Below are 12,799 nucleotides of genomic sequence, written 5' to 3' on the forward strand. Positions count from 1 at the left end.
TGTTGCGGGCAAGGACAAAACACTGGGAGTATAAAAAAATGCTAAAAACTTTGTAGTATGTATCCACTAAGTAATAGCTGTTTTAATTTTCGTTTGAAGGTGAATAAAGATAAGGAAGAAGTAATATCATGAGGGAGGTCATTCCAATATCTTGGTCCAGTAAATATAATTGTTTTCTTTGCAAAAATAGTACGAGTACGGGGAAGGTGACAGGCGTCACTCTGGCGAGTGGGATAACAGTGGATAGAGCGATTCCTTTTTGAACATGTGGATAAAAACAGATGGTAATTAACTAGTTGCTAGTTTATACATGAAAATTCCGAGATTTAAATAAAATAGGTCTGGAATTTTCAGAATTCTGTTTTGATTTTTTTTATAAAGTTGGTATGAGCAAAATATTCGGCGTGGTTTATGATTCTTATTGCACGCTGTTGAAGGGACTCTAATAATGAGTGATTTGCAGTTCCCCACACCAAAATTCCATAATTAAAGTGTGGAGATATTAAATAAAATATGTATTCTGCAAAATATAAACAGGAAAGAAATGTTTAAACTTATTAAAAATTCCGATATTTCAGGACAAGATTTTATACTTATAAAATTAATGGGAGTTTTCCAGGATAATTCTTGGTTTGTCCCCAAAGCCCTAAAAATTTTGTGTTATTAACCTGCTTTAACAAGTAAGTCCAGTCGACCAGATTTAATTTACACGCTTGTAACCTGTTTTAACCATAACATTTTGACCATTCAGTCATCACTATGTTAGCTTTTCATTACTTTAATACGTATTTCTTTACACTATACCTGACATTATGCTGTCCAGTTTCGCTCTCGTCAACTGTATACACTTTGCCATTGCTTATTTGAGTGGACGGATCATCATAACGCTGTCTTTGACTTGGACTCGTTTGTCCGTAGTCTTAATACTATCATTGTTCCATCGCATCCCAGACTGATCATCGGGGGATTCCGTCCAATGTCGTCCGTTGAGGTTGGCTGTGCTGCATCTTTTGTACCACCATCCACCGTATCGGGCGATGGCGCAGTTTCCGTTTTTAAATTTGTCGTTATCCGAGTCGTAAGTGGTGAAAAACATTTTATTCTGAGTTTTCAACGAGTCAGTCGCGTTCCCTCGGTAGTTAGCCAGTCGCAAGCGATACCTGTGGAGAAATAAAACAATACGATGGGTATCATAGGAAATGGTGCTTAACGTGAATAATAAGATGGTGGTTATGTTTGCTTTTAATGCTGTTTTTAAGTCGGGCTTTCATTTCATAATTATTCTGACAATACAATAACTTCAAAGGTAAGATAAGGCATGTTTGAAAAAGGCGTAACTGTAGAATTATCGTGACAAGTGTGGTTAGAACAAGAAGAATTAGTGAAATACAATTTTGGTATTGATGGCAACAGTCACAATATTAACGAAAATCCATTTCATTATTATCATTTATTTATTGTTTATTATTTAGAATGATATATCAGTGTTGTTAATAACTATTGCTAATGCTGTCTGCTCGAAGAAAAACCGTGTCGATTGAATGGAATCAAATCACTATTGTTTATTCAATATCATTGCTCGCACAATACAAATTCTACAGTTTCGTATGCTTACACCGACAATGAAGCAGCATTTTTTTCCCCCGAACTTCAGACATTCGATATTTAGATATTTTTCTTTCTTCGACATTCGATCGTAATTCTATAGTCAATCAACATTGCGGCTCAAATTGCTCAATAACAATCCATAAGACTTGACATCAAAGTCGTTTGGGTGGTATATGGGGATTTTTGTATGCTTATACCTCAAACCTACAAGGAGTTTACGAAGGAATCAAAGTACTGACTACAGTCTTTCAGAGCTGAAAAACAACAATTCAGCAAAACAAAAAAGAAGGATGACAAAAATAATACATTTACACGACTGGATCTCCAGCGAAAGCTATGCAATATTGTGCAAAGAAAAACATGTTATAATTTTTGTTAATCTTTTGAAAAAGACAACTGTGGGATCAAATTTGGATTCTTGCTTTTGTAAATATGATGAACTTCGAGCAAACAATTTGAGTAGAAATGCCTTTTTTCCATCAAGATCGCTGAAACTAGCCTCGATTCCAATTCGATCCCTGTCATTACTACAGTAAACAAATCTTAATCCAATTAACTCACAATTCGGACGCATCTGACAGCACGAAATCATATTCTGCGTAGAGGGACTCATCATCTAATCGTTTCATATCCACGCGGAGACGGACGGACTGCTTGGCCAGACGATAAAGCTTCTCCAGCCCCAGCCAATGGTCTCCCGCCACGTCACCAAATCCTCTTACGTAGTCTGTCCAAGAAGCATTGAATGACAATGCAGCACTGAAGCGCCGCTGTCAAGATAAATCATACCGATTTGCCTTTGTCTTTTTTTAAGCGGACTCTTCACGGTCACAATGGACAAATGATTAATTATCAAATCTGGAACACAGTTTCATTCGACAAAACTAAGAGTTTGCCTTGAAATGACGGTCTCACTTTTACATAAAGGGACGGTCGTGTCGCCAAATTATAGTCTTTATTGCTGAATAAATCTACAAATCACTTCTCTCGAACAAAAGCTATTTTATGCATCTACATCTATTTCCAAGTCACCTCCAATTGACTTTGTTTATTCCTCCCAATTCTGACCTGGAAATGATGACATAAACACGAAAATACTCCACAACGTTGTCCGCGCTCTGGAACAATGGTAACGAAACAACACAGTTGAAGTCATATCAAATTTGAACATATCCAAAATTAGGGCAGTTCTTCGTTCTCTTTATCTCTCTTTTACGCTTTCATTGATCAATTTTTCCTCAATCATACCGAGACATACAAGGTATGTAAATCATATATGCACAAAGGCTTTAGGTATTGGCGTACCCTTGGAGATATCTAGAGTATTGCATTACTTATTAAAGGACTTAATTTGACAATCAAGGTTACAGTATCCATTTTACAACACTCTTTTTCGAGAGGATGCTTGCTCTTTCAGTGAAGTTTGATTTTTGTTGGATTTAATTGGGTGGTAATGAACTGATATCACAAGAACGTTTGTTTTGGTTTTTTCGCTGCTACTTAAACATTTAAGGTTTTTCTTTCAGCACCGTATTCCATCATGATTATGTGTGCTTTGAAAGAGAAAATTCGAGAGAAATTTTAGAAGCCCCAAGAAAGCTTCCAACATTCCATACATTAAGCCGACGTTCATCTATCTTTTATGAGCTATATCATGCATATTAACTAAATACCAAAACAAAGATATGAATTCCCTCGTGATTGATATAGCGCATGTACAGAGCAAATATTTTATGTGATGCTTAACCTTTACAGTTAGATTTTCATAAGTCTTTTCTTGAATCTTATTAAGAATAATGAATTACTTCAGTGAGATTGAAACCCCTGTATGCACACACGTGCATATGCAAACATTGTATAATACAAACTAAATGGCTGTTGCTTCAATGCAACAATTAGATGATGGTATGATGTAAAGCGGTGTGAAACAGCATTATAAAGTTGAGAGAAAGAGCGTTATAGAAATATATTGTAATTGCACATCAACCACGTACACAACAACGGAAATTTTTCTCGAGACAGGCTAATGAAAGTGAGAATTATTACAATGCCCCATTTCGCTCTACCTGAAACAATGTCCATCCTCCCCCGTCGGTTTCCATGTCACAGTAGACAAAAAAGGGTCCATCGCCCGGAGGGTCGATTGGAAAAACTCCGCTAGCCATATCACCCATGTCTGCATAATCTGCACATGTTTGGGCGACTGAGAAAAATCACACAAAAAGTGGCATTGTTTGTACATGTACATTATAATTCATTTGGTGTCCTGCTACAAATAATTGTATATATTCGGGCATATTCTACTCAATTTGATTTCCTTTGTGTGGGGTGCATGGGTGTGAAGATTATTACATCAATCCGTTAACAATTACAGGTGCTCGTATAGCATAATATTCTGTATGTGGAATTAAAGCTTTGAATTCAGCCTAATTACTAATCAAGTTTTCCTAAAGCAGAAAAAGTTAATGCGTCACACTTTAGTACATGATAATGTTCAAAAATATAACGATTTGCATGTACATAATTATTTCATACTATAACGTCATAATAATATTTGGCAGTGGGTAAGTTTTGAAAGTAAAATTGTATGGGCCTACATTTCCGTCGATGTTGTCGGGTAAAGGGCTTTCATTTCTTAACTCTAATTTTTTTTTTTTTTGTCTACATCGAGGAGACGTAAATGTCATATCAATTACGCGTGATAGAATAATTATTCATTTGATTTAATATTGTTTGAATGCACCGTCATCATATTTTGTTTATTTGTTTGTTTATAGGTTTTTTATGACGAGCAATATCATTTTTGAAGCAATAGTGAAGAACTCGCCATGATTCTATTGAGTGCTATATGCAATGGGTATATACTCACCCGGCACACAAATGGCGCTTTCCAGCTGCGGCGCCACGTTGCCCAGAGCCTTTTGCAAATGCGTTGGTATCCGTCTTTGAAATGTCGGCAGCTTGGCATTTCCTTGTGGGATTGTGCGACATTGGCTGTTGACTGAGATTGTCGACGAGGATTTAAAAAAAATATGGAAAACACCACCATTGCGCCCGGGAATTAAATGGTACAAATGGTTATTAGGTAGATGTATAGGTAATTTCAAGTCCGAAAGTGCTCATGTTTTCTCTTATCAGAGTTCTCATGTTAAGAATTATCTTATGGGTACACAAGTTTGGATACCTTCATCAGAAAATGCTTAACTTTCTACACTGCAGCATCTTTTATTATTATTAATTATTTAAGTTTCTCGTCACATTATTTATTATTTCTATCAAACCATTCCCTTTATTTTGTATTGATCTTTGTTTTAAATTGATCCCAAGCTTTCAAGATAACACATTACTTTAACAACATTTGTAACTTCCCAAAAGCATCGACTTGCAGGCCTCTGCCTTTGCTGCTCCAAAATCTCGCATTTGACAGTCTCTATCATCTGACACAATGCCATATAATAACTTTAAAAAATAACTTTAAAAAATTTACTTTAAGAAATTTATGACAAATTATGCGTCTTCTGCATTACTCCAATTCGTGTCTGTAATGCGAAGTTAGGAACACTTAATAGTAGCACAATGCAAATGACTGTTCCTTTAATTGTCGTGAGAAAATTTATATTCTTTAGTCCAAGGAAAGCGAAAAATCTTTGTAAAACGGCGTGTTTTATAGGCCTAATCTTAATTGTCAAAATGTATAAACGATATTTGACGAACAGGTGTGTAGCGTGCCTCCCGTCACGGTCATCGCATTGAGAACAATGAGTGCAACCCAGCAACGAACCTGTACATAAAATAGAAACCGATATTAAAGAGAGCTCAAACAGTTTATCCTTTAAAAAAGTTAGAGGTGACGAAACCAAAAAGAACGGTTATATCATAGTAGCGTAAATGTTAGTCTCTGTGACGCACAATGACAGTCTATCGTATATTGTTGAAAAAAACAACAACTCACCATTGTTACAGCGTACAGAGGGATCTGATCCATTTCAACGATGAAATCCACGTCTGTAGCACACTTTAGTGACAGGAAAGTGTTCAACAAATCGCAGTCAAGTCAGAAGAGTTATGGCATACGATTTACCGTCAACGTATTCGGTGAACTCACGCTTTTCGAGCTCCCCGACCAATACTCATACTCGGCAAACATCAAAACTGGTCTTTACATGAATCAGATGCTGTTACACTAACGAGTTTTGGCACGTGTGTATAATGTGTATTTTGGTGCCGTTGTTGTCTCTTCCTCCCTCTATCTATCTACATGTATCTATCTATCTGCCCCCGTCCCCCCCCCCCCTCTCTCTCTCCCTCTCTCTTTCTGTCTCTCTCCCTCTCTTTCTCTCTCTCTCCTGGATGTGTGTATAAGAGTGTGTCCATGTCGTTGTACATGACATTTATTGTGTATGCATAATTGCTGGCGTGCTCCCTCGGAAATAGCTTAGTTCTATTATATGCCCGGTGGATTATAGTTTTTCACTTTTCTTTTCTTTAGCGGAATAAAAGAGAATTGTATATTGCATGATACTGAGAGACAAGAAGGTGACTGTAAACTATTTACCAGAACCACGCGTGAAAGTCTGTACATCGGAATTCGTGTCAGTTCAGTTCAGTTCATTTTATTTTTCTCCATCGCAACATGAACAATAACATATGCACAGTGTATGTGAAAGTAAAGAATTTAGAATAAGTAATAAAAAATAGGGACATGGGCGTCACCAGGGGGGGGGGGGGGGGCGTTGGGTGCGGACGCACCCCCCTTCAGACAAAGAAAAAAAGAAAAAAAATCCCCACTTCAGTCTGCGAGCGACCTCAACGCCAGACGCTAAATAGTTATTCTTCTTTTTTTTTTTTTTTTTACTTTTTTTGCACCAGAGACAACAAAATCGTGGGCAAAAACAATTCTCATCCTACCTGTCGGCACTGATTTTATACAAATCTACGAGTATTCTACAGTGTTTACTATTTATCGACCGTACTGTACATCCGCACCGTACGGATCACGTACACGTTTGCATGTGCGTGTAGGGTCTGTGTACCAGCACGTTATACTTCTGACCAATCCATATTGAGAATGCGAGCCCAAGTACGAAAAAAAGTATATGATTTTGCCCACCCCCCCCCCCCAAGAAGATTTTCTTGCTTTTTTTTTGCCCGACAAAAAAAGTTTACCCCCATAAAAACATTGGAAGGGCAAGCATATGATAATTCTGCCCCCCCCCCACCCCCATAATTGATGATTAGTGAGATGAGAAGATTTTCTTGCTTTTTGACAGAAAAAAAGTTGCCTCCATAAAATGTTCGAGGGGTAAGTGCACCATATCTGCCCACCCCGAGATTAAAAGATTTTCTTACTTTTTTGTTAGAAATTTGTCCCATTATTTCACCCAAAGTGTGCACAAGACGGCAGGTTACTGAATTTCAATCCTGAAAAAGCAAAGTCTCAGATCTCTCATGTGGGAGGGGGATACCTCTTCCAACACCTTCCCCCGTTCGATCTATTTTCAATGGACTTAAAATACAACTATAGATTGACAGATTTACAAATTTTCATCGAAAGTGTGCACCAAATCTGTCACTTTACTTAATAAGAAAAAAATGCCAAAGTTCCGTCGTGGGGGAGGGGATATTATCTCCTTTCAATCAACAATCAACCCCTACCCAATGGCGTAGCCAATGGGGAGGGGGAGGGGCGATGGGGCAGTCGCCCCCCCCCCCCCCCTCCAAAGATTTTAACCGGGGATTTGGAAGGCGGAAAAATATAATCGAATATGGGAGAGGTATCTTCTTACCACCCTCCCATTGCCTTGTCCCTTCTATGGACTTAGTACACTATGGGGAATGACAATTTCCGGATTTTCCACAAAAAGTGTGCTTCAGATCGCTTTATTTCAATTCTAAAAACTCAAAAGCTCCGTCGAGCGGGAGGGGGATACCCCCCCCCCCCCCACATCCTCCCCCTAAGCTCTATACCTCACTATTCTTTGTACATACACAGAGATGATGCACAATCGGAATAAGAGCCATTAACATTTCACCGGGAAAAAAAAACCGAACATTTGTTTAGATTATTATTTTTTGGAGGGGGCTGCAAAAAAAATTCCAGTACATTTGTATTGCACCAAAAGTTTGCAACAGATCGCTGAATTTCAGGTCTGAAAATACAAAATCATCTTCGTTTGGGAGGTGAAATGCCCCTTATGTTGACCCTCGTGCGCATGCTTTTTTCTGTTTGATTGCTTAGCAGACAGCATTCATAATATTCACTGTAAGAATTAATGCAAGAAGTTTATTTAAATTGCACCATTGAATTTTTATAGGCAAATCGTTTGATAATGATTTACATCAAAATGTACTGCTACCTTAGTGCGACTGTTTCAAGTCGATAAAACACGCAAAAATCTGCATCAAATTGCACCATTTACAAAATCAAAATGCAAAAAGTTCTCACCGTGGGAGGGGGACACACCCTCCCCCTCGCTCACTCCGCTCGCTCTTGTTTCGTCGCGTTCATAATATTCAGTGTAAATTTTAAAACAGGAAGTTCATTTGGATGATACTATTTTATAGGCAAATTGTTCAACAATAATCTACATCAAAATATACTGCTACCTTAAACAAGTGGGACTGTTTCAAGTCGATAAAACACGCAAAAACCTGCATCAAATTGCACCATTCACAACATCAAAATGAAAAAAAAGTTCTCACCGTGGCAAGGGGAACAACCCCCTCCCGCACCCTCCCCCCTCGCTCCCTCCGCTCTCTCTTGCCTGGTCGCGTTCATGACATCAAAATATCAAAACAGAAAGTTTATTTGGATGATACTTTTTTATATGCAAATTGTTCAATAATAATCTAGATCTACATCAAAATATACTGCTACCTTAAACAAGTGGGACTGTTTCAAGTCGATAAAACAAGCAAAAACATGCATCAAATTGCACCATTTACAACACTAATATACAAAAACTTCACCGTGGGAGGGGGACACCCACTCCCACACCCTCCCCCTTGCTCCCTCTGCTCGCTCTTGCTTGGTCGCGTTCATGATATTCAGTGTAAATATTACAACAGGAAGTTTATTTGGATGATACTATTTTATAGGCAAAATGTTCAATGATAATCGACATCAAAATATACTGCTACCTTAAACAAGTGCGACTGTTTCAAGTCGATAAAACAAGTAAAAACATGCATCAAATTGCACCTTTTACAACATCGAAATGCAAAAGGTTCTCACCGTGGGAGTGGGGACAACACCCTCCCCCCCCCCCCCCTTCCTTGCTCGCTCCGTTCGATCGGGCTCGGTCGCTTTGCTCCCTCGCATACTAACAGCCCCCCCCCCCCCCCAAAAAAAAAAAAAAAAAAAAAAAAATATATATATATATATATATAGATAAAAATAAATAAATAAATAAAATTAAAAAAAAATTTAAAAAAAGAAAAGAAAAATAATAATGATAATAATAAAAAAAGATGATGAAATCCTAGCTACACCGGCGCCCTTTCCACGCTTGGTTTCCCAAAAAAAAACCCTTAAAGTCTGGGCTGGGGATTGAGAGCTTCCTGAATTCCAAATGTCTGTCCAAAAAATCTCGTTACATTTAGTGTCAAAACGCACCCCCCTTGAAAAAAAGCTGGTGACGCCCCTGAAGGATCATACAAATAAACATTATAGTGACAAAGTAATCAATAAATAGGGCGGTACATTATATTTTAGAAGGGGATCATACAAGCAAGTATCATAGTGACAAATTGATCAGAGGATGGAGATTAATGGAAAATCAAACATCAGATGCAAAGCCTATATACAAACACAGAATAAGCTGTTCTCAAATGAATCAAATAGCGTCGTATTTCCATTCACAGGGCAATATGATAACAATAACCATAATGATAATGATGATGATGATGATGATGATGATGATAATAATAATAATAATAATAATAATAATAATAATAATAATAATAATAATGATAATAGATATAACAATAATAGTAATACATGTACTACATACTACACTGCAAAAAGTCCGGTGTTAAATAGTGAACACCGAGCTGGTGTTAAATTTTCGGTGCTCATTTATGGTGTTAAATTAACACCTCCGGGTGTCATTTCCAAATTTTAAACTGTTTTTTGAAGAGTTTCTTAGTAACTGCACTTCTTGTTGATTTTTAATTTAAACAAGACGATCAAGAATTTTACATTAAAATACTAGATTTTTGAAAAAAATGTGAAAATAAATTTACACCAAAGTAACACTAGCTGGTGTGGTCTCTTATTGAAGCTGGACGGGTGTTAAACCATTGATATTAACACCAACAAATATCAAATCAACACCATGTGGTGTCATTTTTGAATTAACACCAGTACAGTGTCAAAATAACACCAGGTACAGTGTCAAATTAACACCACGAAGTGTCAGGTGAACACTTTTCAACACCATCACAGTGCATTTTTAACACCTGTAGGTGTGGTCCTTTATTGAAGTTTGATCGGTGTTAGATTTAACACCCGTGGTGTTAAATCTAACACCGATGTTTTTACAGCGTACTACTAAGAGTAATATAGGTTTTCCTGTCCATTTTTGCACTTTTAAAAATTCAATTTCAAAAATTTGTTATTCAAATTCGTCCCCAGAAGCACACAACATGCAAATCCTAACTTCAATTTACGCTCAATTGACATTCTAATTCGTTTTTCGTCAACCATTTTCAAAAACATTGCAAATACTAGTACATGTACTGTATCATAATAACACTCGGGTGAGCTCCTATTTTTGTCGGATCCTGTTTTGGTTTGATCAAACCTTGCATACAATTATAAACTTTTTCTATAATAAAGTTAGGATTTGCTGTTCATTTCAAATTGCTCTATATATAGTTCTAACGCTATACACCAATGCACCCATCATACGGTAAGTAAAAGTCACAATATTGTACAGAAGAGAACAGCAGGTTTTAAAGTTGTCTGTCTGTACACTGGTTTTTTGAGTGGGTAAGCTTCCTATACAGAAAATGAGAAAATGAGATAGTACCTTTATTGCGTGTATCAGTGATTGCGGTGACTCTGGGTTTGTACTATTTCTTGGATTTCTCAGGATAGGCAATAAATTCGTGTTCCCAGAGGAATTGAATAGCTCTTGCATGCGTTAAGAGGGATCTGATCTACAGCTCTTTTGTATAATGTGGCCGGCCACAAAAGTTATCATGTTGTGCACAGCCTATAGGGATTGCATTGTTTGGAATTGAATGGTTACCCTGAATGTAATCAGCTCTGTACATATATAGTGGGGATTAACCGTAGGGGAATGAACTTTTCTCTTTAGGATCTTTTGCTTCGAGTTGTTGAGGATTAGCTTTCTTGGAGGATGGAAGAATCTGAAACTTGAGTTCGATGTACAGGTAGCTCTGTGATAGGTAACTCTGATTCTCGATGTAAAGTCTACATTGTGGAATGTATTCTGGAAGCTTTTGCTGCAATGAAGGTATATATTGAAGATGACATCTCTCATTTTACTTTTAATAGGCTTAAGGGCTCGATGCATTGTGTTTTTAATTCTTTGTTAGGTCTTCCGATTTAACGAAACTTTTAACATTATAATATTCAGTTGACTGTACTCTTTTTATCGAAGACAACGTGGACATTATTATGGTGGAGCGTGGAGGCATAAAGAGGTGGGTAAACGTAATAAAAGAGATTGACAGACGCCACTCGCTGTGCAGTGTCTACATTGCTGTATGGTGATGGCTCGATTGGAATTCATCCGTGGTTCCCACGTACGGTTGCATTTAAAAGGCGTTCTAACGAGAGTGTGTAAGAATTTACCACTCTATTAGTCCTTTTCGGCCCTATTGTTGGGATCTTTAATCCATGAAGTTACTATCATTGTTAACATACTGTGCACCGCGCACTGTTGTACGTGAAGACACAGTGTGTGGACAATGGTTTACTTGGTAAAGCCGTTGTGCTAGATCATGGAAGTAGCATTGCTTTCATGGTTCGTCATCCCGGGTGCACGTCACGAGACCGACACCCACGAGTCATACAGCCCACAAGTTATACAGCTCACAAGTCATACAGCCCACGAGTCATACAGCTCACAAATCATACAGCTCACCAGTTATACAGCCCACGAGTTCGACACTGAGTAAATAACGCCCACGAGTTCGACATCAAGTAAAATGAGCCCAGGAGTTATACGGCTCACGAGACCGACACTACGCACAAAAGGCTCATGAGACCGACAGTAAGCAAACAAAGCCCACGAGACCGACACTACACTTAAAAGGTCCACGAGACCGACGCTACGCATACAAGGCTCACGAGACCGACATTACGCAAAAGAGGTTCACGAGACCGACACTAAGCAAAGAAGGCCCACGAGACCGACAGGATGAACAGCGCCACCTATAGACCAATAAATTGTATAGGGTGTCCTGATAATAGCATACGAAGATATGAGAGATGGAAAAGGTTGCCATCTCCGGCAGGGTGTTACCCCATCAGTTGTTAATAAACACACACACACACACACACACACAAATACACACATACACACATACATTATGAGGTGACACATCGCTTTATACGTGGCAAGATCATTGCAAGTTATATGTAACTCTAATGAATACAACTTATATCTCTTCTTGAATTGATTTAGTGAAGAGATAGTTCTTATTTTATATGGTAAATCATTCCATTCCAAAGGACCTCTATACAATTTTTGAGCATAGAGGTACGTACGGACGGGAGATGATAATCAGAAGAATTTCTTGTATGATAATCTCTGTCCACTGTGAGGGTAGTCTTTTCCTGTCATCCATTCCATCCTTATACTTCTTTCCCTCTTTACAAGAGAGCTGTCTCGTGTTTGTGTGTTTGTATGTGCGTGCTTAGTCTCTGCCTTACTTTATTTCCCTCGTTTTATCAGTTTTGTAACTACTGATTTTTATGAGGGGACTGCAGACTACAGGCTCTACTTTTTAGCAGTCCCCTCCATTTTCAACCACTTTTTTTTGTATTTGTCATGAAATTACAATTTTTTTTCATTTTTCATAGTTTGTTTTTCATTACATTGTTGTATCATTAGTATATGTGTATTCAAATGTTGTAACCACCATGTGTTGGAAATGAAATAAAACGAAACGAAATGAATGCATATATAGCATACCGTCGTAAACCTTCCGCTTTGCA

At 37.9% G+C, this 12,799-nt stretch overlaps 1 protein-coding gene across 1 annotated transcript; it reads right to left on the reverse strand.

The window, feature by feature from the left end:
* Window positions 1–859: 859 nt before the first annotated feature.
* On the reverse strand, window positions 860–8,650 carry LOC139708422 (techylectin-5B-like). The gene is made up of 4 exons (XM_071620373.1): window positions 8,578–8,650; window positions 4,478–4,609; window positions 2,170–2,335; window positions 860–1,160 (listed from the first exon to the last, which is right to left on the reverse strand). Exons 1-4 carry the CDS (start codon window positions 8,648–8,650, stop codon window positions 860–862), a joined length of 672 nt encoding a protein of 223 aa, XP_071476474.1.
* Between the last annotated feature and the right edge of the window lie 4,149 nt (window positions 8,651–12,799).

The sequence above is a fragment of the Diadema antillarum genome, unplaced genomic scaffold, assembly GCF_040938485.1.
Source record: "Diadema antillarum isolate AM-2024a unplaced genomic scaffold, OU_Dant_1.0 seq00001334_RagTag, whole genome shotgun sequence".
Classification (NCBI taxonomy): Eukaryota; Metazoa; Echinodermata; class Echinoidea; order Diadematoida; family Diadematidae; genus Diadema; species Diadema antillarum.

Coding starts and splice junctions, on each gene's coding strand:
- LOC139708422 (XM_071620373.1), bottom strand. CDS start 8,650: ATGAACGCGACCAAGCAAGAGCGAGCAGAGGGAGCAAGGGGGAGGGTG. Junction 2,336..4,477: donor AAGCGCCATTTGTGTGCCGG/GTGAGTATATAC, acceptor CTTCTTGGACAG/ACTACGTAAGAGGATTTGGT. Junction 1,161..2,169: donor CTGTCAGATGCGTCCGAATT/GTGAGTTAATTG, acceptor ATTTCTCCACAG/GTATCGCTTGCGACTGGCTA.